The following is a 20,351-nucleotide window of genomic DNA, read 5'->3' as shown; positions in this document are numbered from 1 at the left end:
GACTTTCATTAACCCACACTTCTTCCCCAAACAGCGTTGACATACAGTCAGCAGCTATTCAAGCTGCGGAGGGAAGATAAAAGCAAACAAAGACAGACAGCAGTGGAGGAGGAGGAGGAGATTGGTTTTCATGCCCTCTCTGTGCTCCAGTTCTGCTTTTTGAAATACTGGGCTCTGTCGGTCTGAAACACATTTCCCCCCCTGCCCTGGCCAGCCCCCTCCCTCAAATTACCCCGGAGCGTGCTGCTTTGTAGCACTCACAGCCGAGTGCTCTGGCTGGTGATCCAACAGAAGGGAGAGCCCTGGCCCTGGCGCAGCCAGCACGGCCTCCCAGCTGACTCAGCGTGGCGGTGGGCTGAGCGCCAGAGCTGAGCCACGTATCTTTCGTGCTCGCATGCTCTCACGTACCCCTTTCTGCTCTGCGCAAGCTGCCCTGTGAACACCCATCCAGGGAAACCAGACCTTGCAGAGAGAAAGGACTTTTGGGAAGATTGCTGTGAGAATTGCGAAGTTCCCACCACAGCAGCTGGGAACGGGCTGTGGCTGGCAATGGGCCTTTTATCAAAAGACGACCTCTTTTTTGGGGACTTGCTCATTGTGGCTGGACATTCAGGCCCAGCGCCTTTCCCCCCAGCCGCAGGGCACAGTGCAAAAATAAGTTGCTAGGTCTCTGCACTCTGAAGGTATCCTGCTGCTGTCAGCAGAAACATCGCACCCCCAAAGCCCTTCCATGCCCTTGTGGCTGAGTACTCTTGTGCCCGTGGTCCACAGAAACAACTTATTCTGCTGATCTGGTACTCTGTGACTTTTTGCAAGGCATTTTTGGTTTGGTTTTTAGATGAAGGGGGACCACAGACTGGCTAGATGCAAAGTGTTTGAAGTGATTATCCTCTCTGTGCCCAAGTGCGGAGAGGCTCCTTTCTCTGACAAGTAAATGAATATCTCTGCAAAGAGAAGCTGCAGTGAGCGAGAGGAGGTGCAGGCTGGGGAACAGCACATGGGCTTCCTAGAGATGCCCTTGACTGAACCCCATCCAGGAGCACCAAGGCAAATGCAGTTAATGAGGACCGAGCTCAGCCTCCCCAGCACATTCCAGCTGCTGCCGTAAGTGGCTAGAAGACTTTATTCCTAAACCTCAGACCTATTCACTATTTGTGTTTCTGCAGTGCTTTGAACTCGGACTCACCCACCAAATCTCTCTCTTAAAACTCTATATTTATGTCTAGGTTTGAATCCTGCTCTTTTGTCATACACCTCGCTTTGGAACTGAAAACAGGACAGAAACAGTAGTATAAATTTGGGGAATGGTGACTCTAAAAGCTTTCCTCTTCAGAGCAAACAAGGTTTCTTCTCTCTGGTCGTGCAGCAAAGGGTGGGGGCAGGTGAGCAGGATATCGTAATTCAGTTAACTAAATGGGCATGTCACAGGCAGGCAGACAGGATTGTGAGGCGAGAATTACTGAGAACAAAAAAATAAAGAGCATCTCAGTGGGAAAAATCTAGATTGCACAGAAAATCAGAGAAGAACAAGGACAAAGCGTAAGTCAAATGCAGCTGTGCAGTCAGAAAGAGACGCCTCCCCACACCCAATGTAGAAGCTATCAAGCAAAGAGGTCGCTGGATGCAATAAAAGATCTAAAGCAAACAATAAAACCCTGATTTCTTCCTCTCCCTCTCTCCCTTTCAAAGACGTCTGGCAGGGGGGCTGCATTTTAGCAGTTGCCCAGGTTTAGGAACCTGCTGAAGGGAGAGAGCCTGTAACTGTCAAACAGGATTTTTCCCAGAGAGGTGCTATTTGCATTGGAAATAGCCTGGGAAAGTAAAAGCAATGAAATACAGTTTTTCTGAGGAGACTGTGCGGTGTGAGGACCCCAACAGGCAGCTGAAGTTGGGGTGGGGCAAAGAGAGAAGGGAGCGAGCATGGAGTGAAACACTGGAGCTGCCACAGTGCTGTTGAAATTCAGACATAGAGATAAACGTTTTGCTGAACAGCTCTTTCAAAGATTCTGTCCCTTCCTTTAACCTGGGCTATTCCTTAAAATGGGAAATGTTTCTTCAGAGGATTGTACGCCATTACCTCGTGGTGGGAGGCTGGAGGATGCAGTGGGGAACATGCCCTGTTCCCAGCTCTGTCTGTGACTCCTGTGGCTTAAGCCAAAAATCTCTCCACCTTTTTACTTCTGTTCCGCTATTAGACTCGTCTGCAGGTTTGAGAGTACTTTTCTGGTGAGGATTAGAGAGAGGACTCTCTGAAATCCCCCTATTAAAGACATACCTAGCAGAGGGATTAAAGGTGGCTTGCTCAAAGTATAGGTAGATGTGTGTGGTGAACCCTCTGTGCAAGATGGGCTCTGAGGTAGGGCAGGTGAGCTGAGCTCCCAGCAGCTCTGCTTCAGCTTGGACATTGTTTTACTGCGGCGTGGTGGGCCTGTGTTGCTGTGATGCCTGTGTATATACCGATCCATACAATCCCATGCATTGCAGGTGCATCATGAGGTGATCCTGGCACCAGTTCCTGGTGCCGTCTCCTAAACAGGAGATGCTGCAGTCCCTCTTCGGAGAGGCCTTTTTGGGAGGTGACTCATCTCCCTTTCTGTTGCATTCTCTCTGTAGCAGCACTGGGTTATTTCAGAAGATCCCACTTAAGAAGAGGCCCGCGTGCCTGTAAAGAGGAAGGTAGAGCACACATCCAGACAGGACACTCAAGGACAGTCCATGGATCCAGTGACATATGTGTTCAGATCACACAGAATAGAGGGGGCAGCGCTGATTTTAGTCTTCTGCAGACTTTGGCACCTTTTATGCCCGCTGTTCCCCTGCGAGGTAAAATATGGTGCTGGTGCAAGGGGCTGAATTGATGCCATCTGTACCTCCTTGGCACAGGGCAGTGCTTGCAGGGCGTGCTTCTCCTCCAGGGTCTTGGCAGTGCATTGGTGTGTCCTAACCTGATGAGGTCCCTCATCCAGCCTTAGCTGACTCGGTCCCTTTGGCCTGCTCTGTCCATTGCTACTCTGCTGAGACTGTAAATTAAGAGGACAGATAATGATTTGCTCTCGAGGCAATGGTGAAATAAGCAGCTATTCATTAAGAAATCAATTTGGATGCTGTAGAGAGGGGAATAATATAAGAACCAAGGTGGAAATGAGACCAGCGTGCAGTTTTACATGTCGTCTTAATGACCACTGAGTCATAGGCTCCAGTCAGTGAGCAAATCGGAAACAATTGATCTATATCCTATATTCACGTGTCTTTCCCCAAACACCCAGTGACCTTCTTCCATCTTTTCTGTAAGGAGAAGCCACAAGAGGAGTCATTTGGGTCTTTACTCAGGCATGAGTAAAACATGAGTAAAGCACCTGGAGCCAGGTGCTTTGCTGATGTGAAGAACACCTTAGGAATAGCTAGATCTGTTAGATCATCTCTTCGTTTCACTTTTAGTTGCTTGGTTTTGCCTGGTAGCTGGAAGCCTGCTGCTGCAGTGTTAGGGAGCATTCATGGGGGACAGGTCATTTTTAAGCTATGGGATGTGGGATATTGAATTTTGCCCTTCCCTCCTGGGCTAGGAACAAATCCTGGCAGCGATGAGACCTGGATCCTTTCCAGTTGCCATCAGGCACTTGCTGATCATGTCTGTGTCTCAGCCAGATCTTTGTCCTTTCAGTCATTTGCTTTGGTTTTTCTTAATTATCTGCGAAGGACAGCCCTGGGGGGATGTAAGAGGTTTTATTTACACATGCCCTTTTCACTGCTATGTCTGTATTGTTATGGGGACTCCCAGCTGGGAGCAGGAAAAAAAGTGTCAGCATTTAGGGATATGTCGTGTATCCAGCATATACACTTAAAACACAGGGGAAAAGAGGGCTGTAGCGGGAGAGAGAACATGACAGTTTGAATCCTAGGCACTTTCAGGACTATTTTTAAATGCTTTGTAGTGTATTTGGAAACAAGAGGTCAGCAGCTTGGCCAGAAGCAAGCTGAATGCAGACGGGTGCTCCTCAGACATTACTCCGCTCATGCATCTCAGATCTGGCTTTCAGCACCTGTGCTTTTCCTGCTCTGAACCTCCCTCAGCACGTACGCCACTACCCCGCAGTCCTGCCTGTGTCCCCACCTTGCTAATCCACTCAGCTGTGCTGAGCTGTGTCAAACCCTGCCGTGGTTCTTTCCTGCTAAAGGGTGAGGTAGAGGCATTTTCCATTTAATAAACCACTTTTGATTTCTTAGAGATGTGCCCCAAGATTTGCAGACTTTCTTGCTTTTCTTCTCTCTTGGCTTGCATTTCTGCCTACTCTTTCTGTCTGTTTTCTATTGTGCTCCACCACTTAGACTCTAGGAGAGCTTTTGTTTTGTAGCATTTGCTTTAACCTTGTCAGACAAGTAAGTGAGTGCTGAAAGGCAGGTTTCCACACTAGCCAGCATCCTCGACAATGAAATTCTTGTACTAGCGGGATACAATTTGTATCATTTGATGGATTTAAAACAAACAAACAAAAGACTTTTTGTCCCTGCACAAGCACTGCAAAAGGAGCATGAACATCTCTGGTGTTCCCAAGCAGAGCATAAAGCTCTCCTTGAGCATTACCTACAGAGCTGAAGCAACTGCTTCCTAGAAAGCGCTGTCCCCATGCCAGGCTGGCACTATACTCAGGTAGTTGTGAGAAGGCAATAATGTGCTGGCCTCGTAAAGCAATCTCCAGTCGCCATTATTAGGGACATGCAAGTTGGCAGCAACTGTTCCCATTTGCAGTGAGGAAAGGGGAGACATGAACAATTTCAGGAGATTCTGCATAGTTTGCTTCCCTTGGAGGGAGATGGGTGCAGGAGTTCCCTCCTTGGCACCAGGCAGGCAGGTGAAGTTGCTGACATGCCCTGCCGCTGTTGCTGCCAGTTTGCTGTCTGTTGGAAGCAAAGCACATCTGGTGTAACTGGCATCAGGCCTGTTCAGAGAGTCTGCAAGGCTTTCACATTTGTAACCTCTTGCAGACAGCATGGAGTTTTGTTGCTCCAGGGAAGACCATAAGGCACGAACAAATGTATGAGGAGTGACAAGACAGCAGCGATTACGTGAAGGCACAAAAAGTAGAGCACCCTTCCCCATCAACACCATCAGCAGTGCATATTTTAGTGTACCTGAGACCAGGAAAAGAGCATGCATGCCCAGGGGCTGTGTGTTGGGCAAGGGAGCAGCCAAGTCAGCCTCATTCGAGTGGAAAAAGCATAAGCTAACCCCTGTGAGGACGGGCTTTTCTTCTGTCTGACGGGCCTTCCAGTGGCAGTTTATTTTCTACTCCTGGTGCTCAGAAGGAAAGTAATGCTGGCGTTTGTGGTTAGTGACACTGTAATTACAGGACAGTTGACATCTGAGTGGCCTCCTGAGCCTCTCCTGTCTTGGAGTGATCAGTAGGAAGGCAGTGGGGTTTTCCAAGTATTAAGATACTCAAAGTTGACTTGCTTGAAGGCAGACTTAGCAGAGAGGCTGGGAGATCTGGGCTCTCTACCCCTTCTACAGGCATCCTTCATCGTGCAAATTCACTTTCTTACCCTTTTGCTCCCTTTGTGAGATATGCAGTCTCAGTTGATATGGGGGAGAGCAGCGTGGGGACCATTTACTGGAGAGACTAATTTACAAAGCAAATGAATAGCACAGCTGTCTCGCATGTCACGGGGAGACAGCATAGGGCAGTCACAGGGGCTCCTTGCTGCTGGGGTCTGGGATCGTGCCTGGCTCCGTGGAGCACAGGGCAGGGAGTGCACCTGGTGGGTGAATTCTCAGGTGTGGCTGCAAACCCCATCCCTGCGGGCAGAGAAGGGTTATCTCCAGGAATGTCAGAGAGCTCCGTCAGGGTGCATGGCAGGGGGCTGTTTGAAAGATCACTTGGTCTGAAACCTGCTGCAGTCAGCAGGATGGTTTCCATTGACTCTGGGTGCAGACCTCGCTGATGAATAGTGAGCACAGGAATAGCTGCTGTGCGTGTGAGGGGTGATCTCTGAGGAGGGTTTTCCGTCATGCAGCCAGCATCACGTGTGTGTGACTGGAAACACTAGAGCCTTCCAGGCTCCTCTGTGGCCCTCTCCCAACAGCCAGCGCCTGCTGCTGAAGGGATTTACGCCAGTTACACAGCTCACCCAATTATCTCCCATGACAGGGAAGAAAACTTGTTTGGTTTGATGAGAAATCATTACAAATTACAAGCTTTGTGAGTTTGGGACAAACGAAGCCCCTAAACGCTGCCTTAGTTGAATGCTCTGTCTGTGCTCTGTGTGATAAATAACAGCTGACTTTTCCATCGCTAGGAAATGAATCACTGTGGAGGCAAAACCAAAAAGGAGCCTCAGTCCAGCTAGGAGACCTGAGAAGGAAGCTGTTGGAGGAGAGACGCGTACTAACTCCACTGGCCTGTAGTCTGTTTTACACTTACTAACAAATGTCAACAACTAGGTAATGTCCTTCCTCTGTTCTTTCTGACAGTAGCTCAGGACTTGGGAGTTAAGGTGCAGAAACATTAGTTTTTCCCTACTATGTAGATACTGTGTCTCAAAGGGTAAGTCATGATCCATGTAAAATTTAGTATCTGTTAGTGGAGCCTGGAAAATTTGAAACTCCTTCCAAAAACAGACTGAATGAATAAAACCAGCGAGAGAGGATGCCGAGAAGGGGTTTAGACCCTCGTGCAGTCTGTCTCTGAACAAGAGAACTGAGTCAGGGCTGTAATCTGGGAACAGGCTTGAAACTGGGAGGTAGCAGGGAGCATTTTATTTCCTTCCTAAGTTTTGGTGATGGGTTCAGGAAGCACCAAGTACAGTTGTCTTTGGATTGATGGGAAGGTCTGCTCATTGCAGCTGTGAGGACTTGGAATGGGGAGGAAATATAGATGTCTGGATTTTGGGAGCGTGCACGTAGCAGGATTGTGACTATGCCGTGTTTGCAGCTGTCATTGGGGTGTGGGATGTTTCCCATCACATCAGATTTCACTAGGTTTGGGTAAGGAGTGTGGCAATGGCCAGTGCCTTGGGTTTTAGTCAAAGTCAAACGAAGACCCCAAGATCTGATGCACCTGAAATGTTGTGTCATGGAAACATTCCTTTCTGCCTCCTGAAATGTGATCCATGTAAAATTTAGTATCTGTAGTGGAGCCTGGAAAATTTGAATCTCATTCCAAAAACAGGCTGCGAATGAATAAAACCAGCCAGAGAGGATGCTAAGAAGGGGCTGGTTTAGACCCTTACATCCTGATGCCTGAGATTCAACTCCTTATTTCAGCTTGGATATTACTGGTTACAAAATCCAGGCAGTGCTTGGTTCAGTGCTTTCTTGCAGCAGCTGCACATTGTGTGGTGAAGTGTTTCCTTTAATTCATTGTTAAGTGACTTGCTTTTAATCCTGCGATGTGACCTCTTGCTGCAGGATGCGCTTCCCAAGCATGAGTCAAGGGAGGAAGAGCTGTGCTGAGGGGAAGGCGCTTTTTGTGCTCATATCCCAAACACATCCTCCATCCATCCATTTCCCTAGAGCTCCAGCTTGGAGATATCCTATGAAGTACAAATAGTACAGCAACCAGAGAAATCATATAGCTAGTGAAGTTGCCATGAACTGACCACTAAAGTGCTGAGGGATGGTGAAAGAAAGCTTCAAGTCAGGCTAAAACTAATATAACCCCTAATCATTAGCATAGCTCTGCCACACTGACTGTGTTGTATAGGGCCATCTGGTATGCCCCACACATGAGATTGTGGTGTCCTATTTGCGCTTCTGCTTGCAAGTTTTTTTCCCATCCTTGGGTGAATGTGCATATAAGATCTACTAACCTGAAGGCATAGTCTGATATTGCTGGAATGACCAGGCTGTGGTCTTTGGAAATGTCTGAAGTCTGCAGAGGAGGACAGCGAAGCTCTAGAGGAAAATAAAAACCTAAACCTGTAGTTAAACACCCTTGGTAGCTTTGTTATTGTACCAAGGGTATTTTCATAGACCAAGGTCACTAGTGCAGTGAAAGCTGCTGTCATCATGCTGTCTGAATGGTGGGCAAATAGGAGACAGGAACAACCGTGGGTTTTTACTTTGCAGGGGCATCTGCCAGTGGTCCCCCAGCTTCTAAAATGGGCTTTAGAAGAGTGCCAAGGATGTGGAGGGCTCCTGGGGAGAGCACAGAGAAGCCCAGAGGTCTTGGAAAAGCAACTCACAGGAATGATGAACTCCCCGGGTCATGACTCCCGTAATAAGAAGGGACACTAGATGATACCAGCCCAGACAGTGGGGAGCTGCTGATCCCTGCACAGAGGCTCAGTGAAGGGCTGCTGGTTGAGAGATGCTGCGTCCTTGGGGGCTGCAGTACTTAGCACCTTGTATCTCAGATCCCCCGGGAGGAGGTGAATAGCAGAAGTGCTGCTGGCGGTGCATAATGCAACACAAGTGCCAGGAAGTCGATGCACTTCCCCCGTTGCTCAGCTTCCCCTCTGCCCTGACAGCCCTGTTCATTTCTCTTGCAGGGAGCAGCCAATCTTCAGCACCAGGGCCCATGTTTTCCAGATCGACCCTGCCACCAAACGGAACTGGATCCCTGCCAGCAAGCACGCTTTGACTGTCTCCTATTTCTACGATGCCACACGCAATGTGTACCGGATCATCAGCGTGGGGGGCACCAAGGTAGGGGGCATTTGCTGACAGCATCACACAGTTTAACAGCAGGTTTTTTCTCCAGCCAGAGTCTGTTCTGGTGTTCATGTTTTTGGTGTCATGTTGGTCAGTTCTCAGCATGGGCAAATCTTCACTGCAGGGAATGGAAGGTAAAACACTGCCTCCATGCTCAAGTGTATTTAGTGTTAGACACTAGAATCCGTGCTGATGAAAAATGTGTCCTAGGGTCTGATGTTGTCCTCCCTGCCCCACTCTTTTCCCACCCCCCGCGCATGCAAAACACAAGCTTTTTCTGAGAGCCTTTATCCTGTGCTAAAACCAACCCCTGTAGATATAATGAAATGACAGACAGAGGTTGAGGGAGTCTCAGAGGTAGTCTGTTCAGTCACTTCCACAAAACACGATTAACTCTCCCTAAACTGTTCTTGATAGGCATTTTTCTGACTACTTCTTGAAAACCTCCAATGGTAGAGATTCGGCAATCTTCCCAGGCAATATATTTTGTTGCTGCCCTAACCAGCAGAGTGTGTTTCGTAATAGCTAGTCCTGACTGCTGTTTAAGCCTTTCTTTTTTTTTTTTTTCTTACTTGTCATGAAAATGGAGAACATCAGAAAGTTGCTAAATCCCCAGAGACACGCTGTCTCTTATCTTCTTTTCCAGCAGTGGAGGAAGCTGATGATACTGAGGTGCGTTTTTTTTGTTTTTTTTTTTTTTTTAATTCTTTCACCCTCTAGTAGACAAGATGATTGAGATTTGTTCATGTCATGTAGCCAGACTAGAAAGACTTTTGGTCACCAAAAGCCTGAACTATTGTCTTACAGATTAAAAGCCAGAGGTTTCTACCCCTAGTTCCTAGAGTACACAGGGATTATAGTGATCAATCCCACACCACCACCCCAAGGCAGTAGGCTGGAGTTTTCTCTGACTCTCATTGTTCCCTCTCTCTGCAGGCAATTATCAACAGCACTATTACCCCCAACATGACCTTCACAAAGACGTCCCAGAAATTTGGACAATGGGCAGACAGCCGAGCCAATACAGTGTATGGGTTGGGGTTTGCTTCGGAGCAGCATCTCTCCCAGGTAATGCTGCAGGTGCTGGCAGAAACCTGATGCTAGCAGGGGGAATGTTGCTGAAACCCTGAAGGGGGGATCAGTCTCTGGAGAAAAGACTTTAGGAACCTGATGTAAAGCTGTTCGCACTGTGCTAAAATCTAACACAAAATGCAAAGATGCTAGGAAGAGCTTTAATATTTGCAGAGTGTTTTGAGTATCACAAATTGTATTAGGACTTTGGGCTCAATTTCTGTCATTGCTATTTAGCTAACTCCACAGCCCTGAGTGCCAGAATCATGGGCAGGGGCAGGAAGGGGCTATTCCCTGAATTTTATTGTTAGTTGAAGAAAAATTAAAAAGCATATTGAGTGAAGTTGGAAAGGGAGGAGTAACCCAGGCATCAATTCTAGTTCGTTCCACATTTTGGCGTAGCACCGGAGTGACTTTTCCGCTCCCCTCTAGTTTGCAGAGAAGTTCCAGGAAGTGAAAGAAGCAGCCCGTTTGGCGAGGGAGAAATCCCAGGATAAAACAGAGCTGACAAATCCTGCCCTGAATATCACATCTCACCAGGTAATGCTTGGAAAGAGGCATGAGTGAAGCTCACTGTAGAGCGATGACAGTTAGGGAAAATGGCCACCGTGCTGATCTCTAGTAACTTCTTGCTTTCATCCCTTTCTCTCTGAGAGCTTTCTTGCTGGACACTCAGGATGGAGCTTCACATTTTGATGACACCTGTGGCCCTGAGGTCACTCCACTGAAACACATGAAGTAGATTAACTAATTAGTGCTTAAGTGGAGTTCCTGGGAAGGTTCACACTCCTCCTGCTTTGCCAGTTAAACTATCAAAACCATTTGATGTCTTATAAAGCCGTGCTGGAGGTGTGGGTTTTTTTGTTGTGGTGGTTGGGATTTTTTGGTTTGGTGGTGTTTGTGGCATTTCTTTTTTTCTTTAGAGCTGCTGGTTCTCCCTGGGCTCAGTGTGACAATAACAGGCAAGTAGCATGCAGGAGTGCATGTTGCCTGGTTGAAGATCTTAAGAAGGAAGACACATGGCGTTTTCAACCATTTTTCTTCCTCTTCTGGGGCTGCAGGGGGTTCTTCTCCAAGTGTCTCTGATAGGTGATGGTGCTGTCCATGGGGGCCCATAGAAAGACAAAGTGATTTCTTAGACCTGGTGACTGAGGAGTGCTGGCCAGAGTTCTGTTTCTGTCATATTTCCACTGTGGAAGAGAAGCTGTGCTGTGAGACTAGAAATCACCCCCATTCCCTTGGGAACTCTCCCCTAAGGTAGAACTGCATGCATGACAGCGAGTCATTCAATTTTCTTTCCCCCAGGAGACCAAGCCAGAAAGCTTAAGCCCACCACAGATCATTCTCGCATGTGTTGCATTTGCAATTGTTACCTTTCTCCCTGTATAGCTGAACCAACTCCAGCAGCAGTGGGATGGAGGGGAGAGGATAAGCTGTGGAGAACTCTACCCTGCTTTTTCCCATGGTGAAGCAGTTCAGTGCTGATGGTGAAGTTGCCCTCCCCAATAGTTCACTCCAGAGGTGACTCTGCATTTCCCAGAGCTCCTGGCAGTAGGAGAGGAGCTGTAGGATGGAGGACACTGCGTTCTCTGGGCTGAGTACAGATGGAGTGGCAGCAGAGGAGGAGGAGGGAGTGTGAACAGTACCTTGGCCTGCAGGAAAAAGAGGGGGAGGTGGAGGCGGTGGCTCTGCAGAGACTGGAAATGTCATGTGGGGTGGAAAAATGGGGAAAATCTGCCTAGCTTTTGGCTCCTGGAAACTCTAAGCCCCATCCTAATGGGTGGCAAATTAAGAGGGGAGTAGAGTAGAGCATTCATAGCAGAACCAAAGTTTTAGGTAAAAGACTCTGGTCAGTAATAATTGCCCAAGACAGAGATTTATGGCCAGCTGCAGCTTCCATCTCCTAGCTCCCCTGGCCAGTAGAGATACTCCCTCTTATCCTGTTTACACCAGGCAGAACTCATCAGGTGCCACAAAAGGACACGTTCATCTTACCTATGCTGCGATGGCAACTTGCAACAGAAGGGATGAGGAGGTCAGAATGTGAAGGTTAAACACAGATCAGGGAAGTGGCCTAAGGCTTTGTTCATTCTTCTTACCTGACTCAGCAGCGCTAAAACTGCCACGCTCATTCTTCCCATTCAGCCTGCCTCGTCTCTTGGTGGGAGAGCTTGGACACAAGCATGCACGGCCCCTGCCTGCAGCCATCCGGCGGCCAGCGTGCTGACACAGTGACACATGCAGTGTCCCCTGCCATGTGGGGATGCAGATCTTGTCCTGCCTTTCGCAGCCTGTACATACATCAGCCCATCATCCCTTCTCCCACTGTCCCTGATTCGCAGTCTCTACATTAGTAGAGCTTCAAACATGAGCTTCATCCTTGAATAATTGATTGTGTTTCTCTTTGCAAGTGAGCAGAGAGCATATCTGTCTCCTGCAATTAAATCAGGGCTCCCTCATTTTCTGCATCTAAGTTTACTTAGGCTTCAGATTTTCAAAGCTGGGGAAATCCCAGGACAGCAGCTCTCTTCTGTCCTCTAGTACCTTCTAGGCCAATCCCCATCCCATTTAGCATCCCCATCACAGAGTATAATGTAAGCAACAAAACAGTGTGGAGCATCTTCAACTGTTATCAGTTTCAGTTGGACTCACAGGGGCTCAACACACCAGAACAGGAAACTTCTGCCCCTTCCCTGCCTCAGTTTCCGCACCTTGTGGTAAAGGTGAGGCAGGGTTGTGTTTTGCAGGTCTCTCTTCTCAATCACTTTGGAAGGCTTCCTGAAGCTGGTGTTCAATACATCTCAAGGCCCTGCCTGGCTCTATTTATAGATGTCAGCCGACTCCGAAGGCAGGTGGCTGTCCTTACCACAAGCATTTGAGGGCTACCTATCAACTCCAGCAGGCTCACCAGCCACCTGGTCTCACAGCCTCCAACTTAGGATCCCAGAGACTCATTGCTCGGAGAGTCTTTTTATAGCTCAGTTTGCCCTGTCAGTGCCAACCTTCTTCCCTGCTGTGAGAGGAGACCATGCAGACAGGGTCTTCTGGAGGGGCTGGAGGATGTAAAGTCTGCTTTGGCTTCTGCATATTCATCTCTGCTCCACTGTCAGTTCCCTCCAGCCTGGGAGGACGAATTGTTTGTCTCTGCTAGCTCTGATGTACGCAAGAATATGGAGCCATAGAGAAAGGTATACTTTGGTGCAGGGGCTGTGAGTTTCTTCTCCCACACCTTTGGAGAATGGGTGCCACAGTCATCTGAGCAGTAGCAGAGTTTTCCTCCCTGGAGCCTGAGAAACACTATTCCAATGGACCTGGTGTCTTAATTCGAGGTATAGAAGCTGGACTTGTGACTGAACCCAGGTGGCCTGGCAGGTCTGTGTTTAGAGTTTACTACGTCTTTCCACTGCTCTGAGAACCAGCAAGAAAATCCTATTAAGAATTCAGCAAAACCCTGAAACGGCCAGCTTGAGCAGCTCGGAGTGTTGTGCACAGCCGCGGGACTTGGGTTACAGGCTGTAACATCGCTGGCATTTGTCACGGGGAAGTTGCGGGCCAGAGAATTTAGTACCTCAAGTCGGGAGGGAGGAATAGCTGGTGTGTGCAAGCTGTGAGCCCACCTGCTCAGGGTGTCTGTGCACTGGGATCGCTGCCCCAGCATGTCATGGAGACAGGGAAAGGGAGGACATGGCAGCAGGGCAGCTGCTGGAGCTAAGCACTAACCTGCCTATCCAAGTGAAAGCCCTGTGTCTGCATAGCTTCCAAAGTCATCACTATGCCATGACTGGTGCTGCTGAGCCATACATGAGGATCTTTGCCACCCCTTGTCATGTAGGCAAGCACAGCACTACGTAAGAGTTAGGACTGAAAGCCAGTGTTTCTCACAAGAGTGCGGGGACTGAGAACTAGCCCTGTGAACCCGGGCTGCGAATGAGTTTGCAGAGACCTTGTGGCCACATGGCCTGTCTTCACTGCTGTGTGATAACCACCTCTTCCTCATCCCCCAGGTTCTTCCCAGCCCCATCATCAGCTCCAATGGGCCAGGAGAAGATAAACTATTCCGGAGCCAAAGTGCTGATGTTGAGATAACAACAGAGAAGGAACGGCTGAAGAAGATGCTTTCAGAAGGGTGAGGCTGCCACAAGTGCTCTCTGCTCCTGACTCCTAAACTGTCTATTCTGTCATGATTTGGTGCATGTCCCTGTCATCCCAAATGCTTTTGACCCAACGCTACTTCTTTAGGTAGCCAAGTAATGCCCCATGTCCGCTGCTGCTCGAACCCTCCACTGTACCAATTTCCCCTTTTCCCCAGCAGAAGGTTATTCCTGCTTGGAGGTGAAATCTGCTGTTCACGTGGCGTGGGAAGGAGAATGCTTTATGCCCACAGCAGGGATGAGTTGATGCCAGTTATCTACAGATCACTAGTTTGTGATACCTGAAGATGTTCACACTTTTCCAGCTGGCCCAGGGCTGCATTTGTGTTAATTCCCGTGACGATTCCAGCAAAGTCCCTGCTGCTTCCGTTCTTTGTCTGTTCAAAGGACTCTGGACTGGATCCTGCCCTGTGGCTCCCGTTGAGCTCCCAGCTGAACACTTAGAATATTTTTAAATCAAAAGCAAGTGTCCTTTGCTACCTTCTGCTAAGTCTGGGGTGGTAGGGTTTTATTCAAAGCAAACTCGGATCTAACAAAGATTTTAAAAATGGATTCACAGTCCCACGTTGCAAAGCTCTTTTATAGTAGCTGTATCTCCCCCACCCCCCACCCCATTAATCTTACAATGTGGTTTCTGCAGTTTCAAGCAAGCACGCATGGCCTCAAAGTCAAATATTATCCAGGGATAAAAGAAAGAGATGCAGATTCAGGGCTGGAAGAAGCATTTACATTTGGGAAGTGATATGAAAGCCAAATAGAAAACAGGGAACTGCCCAGCACTTCCAAGAGCATAGTTTCAGTGCATGTTTCAGCACTGGGGGAAGAAACTTTCATGCTGAGGCTCTTACGCTCTCCTGCACACTTCCCCTGTTCTCTCACACAGTTCGGTGAGTGAGGTCCAGTGGGAGGCTGAATTCTTCAGCCTCCAGGACAACAACAACAAGCTTGTGGCTGCTCTCCATGAAGCCAACGCCAACGTGGACCAGTGGAAGAAGCAGCTGGCTGCTTATCAGGAGGAGACAGAAACGCTGCGGCAGCGGGTGAGCACAGGAGGGCCCTTGCAGAGCAGGTCAGAGGAAGCCCTGTCCTAGAGCCAGATGGTGCCCTTGACCCCGTTCTCCCATCAGTTTCCCTGGGTGTCAGCAGGAGATGAGAAGGAAATCCAGGATGCTGCATGAGCCTGGCAGGGAAAACATGTCAGGGAATAAGGCCATGTAACTAGGGAGCTCTTACGAGAGCTCCTGTTTTTTTGCAGAGCAAGTTGGGGGTGTGCTGAGTCCCTGTGGATAAAGGGAGGAAACCAGGGCACAAAGTCAAAGAATACCAGCTTCCCTTCAGATTTTCTGGGGGTAGTTCCCAGCTGCCAGCAATACTGAGTAAGGCCTGTGTCCCCCCTGAGCCTGGCATCAGAGCAATCTTCTGGCTGCTGACAGGAAGGATGAAGATTGCTCTATCTGCTATAATTAGCTCGAGTCCAAGCTGCAACATCATGAAACCCGGGTGGCGCAGTACAAACAAGCCCTTATTCGGTTGGAATAATAGGATCTTTTGACCTACGTAATATCAGGGAGATCACAGATCAACTGAGGAGGCCTGTGTGCATCTGGGCAGAGGAGTGACAGTCACACGGCTGGGTTTGTTGGGAGGGAAGAACTGCAGAGTATTTGGGAAAGGGTTTTAGGACAGCTAGGGTTTGGCTGGGAAAGGACTCTGGAGCCCTGGAGAAGAAGGCATAAAGCCATTTCACTTCTAGATAGCTCATTCAAAAGACAGCAGGGATTTATAGCAATTAACAGCTGTTTCTACTTGATGGCTGTTGTGTGGCCAGTCTGTGCAGTAAACAGCCGTCCCCCAGGACTCACTGTGCCCATTGCTAATTCTCAGTGCTGGAGTCAGACAGTAAAAGAGCTGCACAGAACAAATTTTCTCCTCTGCAGGAGGAGCCTGCCCTAGGTATAGCAGAGATCTTGGTTGTGCATAGGTATATGTGTGGTTTTGGGGGCTGGCTGGGATGAGCTGCCTTTTCCCTGCCATTGCTCTGTGCATACTCAGCTTTGGTGGCTGTTCTTACAGCCAGGAGCTAGGAGTGAGGATTTCGTGAGCCTTTGGTGAAAGGCAACCACTGGGGACTTCTGCAGAATCACAGGAGAAACTGTAACTCGGTGAAACGTCTAGGTTATTGTCCCTAAACCGGAGCATTTTGGGACCAGAGCTGGTTGATTCTGGGCATGACCCTGTGAGCCTGACAGGTCACAACCACTGTTTACATGGACCCTGGCAGAGGCCCAATCCAACCAGTGTTGCCCTGCTGCCCCTGCTCATGGGAAAGTGTCACACCAGGGTCCGAGCCCTGGCTATGTGAGAGTACCCATCGCTGGAGCTGCACTTGTAGAGCTCAGTGCAGGCACTGTGAGAGCTTGGGCCCCAGCAATAGCTGCTGCAGACCTTCTGATGAGCTTTTAAAAATGAATCCTTTTCATGAATAATCTAAGCCATTGGGCTGAATTTTTCAGGAATGGGGAGCACGCTTGGGCAAACCCTTCCTCCCAGCTCTGCTGTGGTTGAGCTGAAGTAACTCCTTTGCCCGCGGCAATCTCTGCCCAGGGATGTAAATGGAGCTGGATCTAGCCATCTTTATGGGTTGTAGGCTCATGTGCTTGATGTCCGCCAGTCAGGCTTTGCTGGAAGTGCAAGACTGCAGGAGAAAGCGGAGACATAGACAGAGTTTTGCCACAATGTGTTTCTGTGCGTGATCTATGCAGAGCAGGAGGAGAGAATTTTTTCCTTACAGCCCCAGGGTGGGAGCTGCTGTCCTGTTGTAAGCCTGGTTGGGTTTGCAAGGAAGCCAAAACATGACAGAGAATGACTGTGGGTGATAAGGTGTCAGGACATTCCTATATCTCTGAGCGCGCCTTCCCTGTGCTTCCTTCCATGTAGGTAGCAGAGCTGGAGTCACAGAGTGCTCACGATTCCTCCAGTGAGAACAACAAGGAAGATCTGAGCCAAACCCTGGAGGAGCTGGAAATACTGATCAAGGCTAAAGACGAGGTAATACTCCACAAAGCAGAGTAAAGCCTGAAGCTAGGTGGCCTGTCAATCACCACACCCTGTCTGTCACTACAGCTTGTATGAGATCAGAGGGCCTCTCGTGCTGTTGCACATGCTGCCTATGCAAGCCAGGAGCCTCCATAAGCCAGCAAAGCCCCCTCAGTAGTCTGCCTTCTCAGAGAGGCAAAGCTGAGTGAGAGTCAAGTGCTGGGAGTTTCCCCTGCAAATAGCCTTCAGTGGAGAGTCTTGGACACTGCACAAACAGCAGGGATGTTGTCTTACCCCTTCCCCTCTCAGCCATCTGCAGCTGCAGTTAGCCTCTAGTGTAGTAATTGCTTCTCGCTTTCACTGCATTTAAAAGAATGATTTAAAGCAGAGTTTTAATTACAGAGGCTGTGAAGGAGGGGAGATGTGGAGAGAATCTCTGATTTGCACATCTGCAGGCTCTCTGGTGGCTGTGCTTCAGCAGGGTGGGTGGACAGAGCCTCAGGGTTGGAGCCACAAAGCAGGGATTGGGGAGGGGAGGTGTTTTGGGGTTCCTGATCCTTAGTGAGAAGAGATCTCTCCTCCCTCCCCAGAGCTACTCAGGCTAGAGGAAAAACGCTGGGGCAAGGCAAAGGTGTGCAAAGGCTTTCACCCAATAGCTGAGCAGGGACCCTGGCCCCAAGAGCCTGGGATGTGATCTTGAGCAAGGATGCAGCAGGGTGCAGAGACCACTGAACCTTGCTGACACTCAGCCAGTCATCTTGATTAGGGACTAACAGCTTAGGGAGGCAGCAGGTACAGCAGAAGTAGAAGGTTAGAAAGGGAGGTATTAAAATTTGGAGCTGAGTGTGGTTATGTGATCCTTGGAGAGAGGGAACAGGCCTTGGTTGGAGTATGTGGTGGGAGCTGGTCCCACTGGGACAGGAGTGGGTCTGACGTGATGTTCTTCCTCCTTGTGTTTTAGGAGATTCAGATGCTAAAGAGCCAGAAGTGTGGCCGATGGGAAGCAGAGGGTGAGCGTGAGGAGACACTGCAGAAGCTGCAGGTAAGAATGGCAGATTTGGGACACCTGTGCACTCGGAATAGAGGGATCTGTCCCCATTTCTCCTTTGAGCCAAAGAGTGAATGCCGCAGAGCTGCCATGCCTATCTCTGCCTCTGGATGATGGGAACAGGTCCTTGGCTATGTCTCTGCCTTCTTCCACCCTCCCTGTATCCCTCAGAGATACAATAAGGGGCACAATCAGCAGGCAATAGCAAACCCAGCCATCATGTACTCTCCTGTAGTGCTTGCAGTAGCCCCTGACATGGGACTGGAGCAGGACCTGTGATGTCCTGTGACCCTCCATCTCTCTGAAGTTCTACTTAGCTTGCTGGATGGACAGGGGTGGCTGGGGAGCAGAGCTCTGACTCTGGCTGGCAGGAGGGATGCAAGCTGCTCTGCACCTCAGGGCAAGGACACAGATGGAAGCACGATCTGTTGTGCAGTCTCTGGGGGCACTGCCTGCCTGTGTTTACCTCCGAGCTACTGAACAAGGGGATCTGCTGCAGGGCTCAGCCCCATATACAGCACTGACTTCCACGGCAGAAAAATACCTCCAAACATCAAATGGAGATGATAGGCATGTGAGGAGATCTGCATTGATACACCTTTGCAAACCATGGGCAGATGCCTGGGTTTGGGGAACATGTGCTCACATGCGTGTGCATGCCGGGGTGCTGTGGCTCAAGATAGGGAGGTCCTTCAGTGAAAGAGCTGATGGAGAGTGGGCTGGCTGGGTGTGGGTGGCCTGGCGCTGGGGTGCTAGCAGGACTGTTTTGTGGAGATAAGGGTGGTGGTCTGAGAGCAGCGTGTATCAGTGCTGGGGCAGCCACCTCACTGCACTTGTGTCCTTTGGCAGGAGCTGGAGGCATGCAATGCAGAACTGGAGCGACGCCTTCACCTTGCTGAGCAGACGCTGGCAGAGACCCTGGCTGAGAGGGAGAAGATCCAGAATGAGGTCACCAAGGTGGCAGAGATAATGGATGTGAAGATATTTGAGCTCAGCGAGATCCGTCAGGGACTAGCCAAGCTGGTAGAGAGCAACTGAGCAGCAGCACACTCAAAGGAGACACCTCCAGAGGAGGGGAGCCTGAGCTGGGACTGGTCACTGACAGCAATTACAGTCACAGAACAGCCTCGAGGTCTGTTCGGGCAGGATATGCCAACATACCAGCAGCTGCCTGGACAGTGTGGAGACCAGCCGCAGCCACTTACTGCCCACTGAACACCCAGAGAGAGGGCAGAGAGGACCTGAGCTCCTGAATCCTCTACAGGGAGCATCTACAAGTCACAGCCAGACCTCTCTGGACCCTGCCGTGGCTGTGGCATGGTCCAGAGACAGCAGCTGTCCCTGTGCTGCCTTCCCAGCCTCCCTGCTGCCACACTGTGTCTCCAATGTTTTTACAGTTTTCTAGGGGAAGGGGCTGAGCAGCCTTCGCGTTTTTTCAGTAGTTTTTTAGGAAACCACTTGCCTTTTGCAAATAAGCTGCCTGTTTCCCCACCTAGGGAGGGAGGAGAAGTTCTAGCACACGGAGGACAACAGTTGCTCCTTTTCCTCTTCCCCAGCCCTAACTACATCGTGTCTTTCTAACAGGATCCAGTAACCCTGGTCACTGTCAGGAGCTTCCAGAGGTAGCAGAGTCCCCACTGCAGAGAAGGGTGCTTGCCTGACCGTGTGTCCTTTCCAGTGTTCAGTCATATCCTCCAGAGGAAAAGGAACTGCAGGTTTTAAAGCTCTTATTAGTTTAACACAGTGGGATTTAATGACTTGTTAAAACTCCTTTAAGCTGAGAAGAGTAGAGGCTTGGTTGGGAAAGGGGCATTTGAGAAATGGGACATCCCTGAGGGGATGGCCAACAAACTGCTAGATTGGCATCTCTCCCGGCCTCTAAGGGCTGCAGTTAATTGAAATTAAATGGAGCAAATCGCAGTTGCTCTTGGTTTCTTTTTTCTTTTTTTATTGGGAAACAGTCCACAGAGATGTCCTGCTCCGTGTCAGCCGAGCAGTATTCCTTGTGGAGGGTACGGGTCCCAGCTTGCCATGCTTGGCCAGAGAACAGGAGGCGTTTGGAGCATGCTGGGACTGGTGCCCTGTGGGGCCTGTGGGAAGTTTGTGAGTTACCGTAGATGTTGTCTAGTAATAGGAATTGAGCAAGGCCTGAGGGAGGCACCACAGAAACCTGGAAAGTTATGTCCCCCCCACGGCGCCCGCTGCGCCCCAGTAGTTACCTAGGAGCATGCTTAGCTCTGTGCTGAGTGACGAAGCAGTGTCTGTGTAGAAGTAGTTAGTAACCTTACAGGAGTGTTGATGGATTTGGATTTTTTTGTTGTTTTTTTGCCCTCTTTGCCGCTATAAGTTAGGCAAAGACAGCAGTAATCCTGGGAATGTTTCACAGGTCTGCAGA

At 49.5% G+C, this 20,351-nt stretch overlaps 1 protein-coding gene across 4 annotated transcripts in view; it reads left to right on the top strand.

The window, feature by feature from the left end:
• HOMER3 (homer homolog 3 (Drosophila)) overlaps nucleotides 1-19,872 on the top strand; it is a 23,060-nt gene extending 3,188 nt beyond the window's left edge. Inside the window, exons 1-9 of one of the 4 annotated variants that reach the window (XM_009572517.1) lie at nucleotides 6,426-6,439; nucleotides 8,488-8,644; nucleotides 9,587-9,718; nucleotides 10,154-10,261; nucleotides 13,726-13,847; nucleotides 14,756-14,912; nucleotides 16,810-16,920; nucleotides 17,870-17,950; nucleotides 18,806-19,872. In XM_009572517.1, the coding sequence (XP_009570812.1) occupies nucleotides 6,426-6,439; nucleotides 8,488-8,644; nucleotides 9,587-9,718; nucleotides 10,154-10,261; nucleotides 13,726-13,847; nucleotides 14,756-14,912; nucleotides 16,810-16,920; nucleotides 17,870-17,950; nucleotides 18,806-18,994 (1,071 nt within the window). In that variant the 3' untranslated portion in view covers nucleotides 18,995-19,872. Of the gene's footprint in view, nucleotides 1-6,425; nucleotides 6,440-8,487; nucleotides 8,645-9,586; nucleotides 9,719-10,153; nucleotides 10,262-13,725; nucleotides 13,848-14,755; nucleotides 14,913-16,809; nucleotides 16,921-17,869; nucleotides 17,951-18,805 lie in introns of those variants that run through there. The other 3 variants (XM_009572519.1, XM_009572518.1, XM_009572520.1) reach the window with 3 other exon arrangements.
• The last annotated feature ends 479 nt before the right edge of the window (nucleotides 19,873-20,351 follow it).

Source organism: Fulmarus glacialis, unplaced genomic scaffold (assembly GCF_000690835.1).
Source record: "Fulmarus glacialis isolate BGI_N327 unplaced genomic scaffold, ASM69083v1 scaffold16362, whole genome shotgun sequence".
In the NCBI taxonomy this organism is placed as follows: domain Eukaryota; kingdom Metazoa; phylum Chordata; class Aves; order Procellariiformes; family Procellariidae; genus Fulmarus; species Fulmarus glacialis.
Note: the sequence above shows the minus strand (reverse complement) of the source record. Positions and strands in the feature narration are given on the sequence as shown.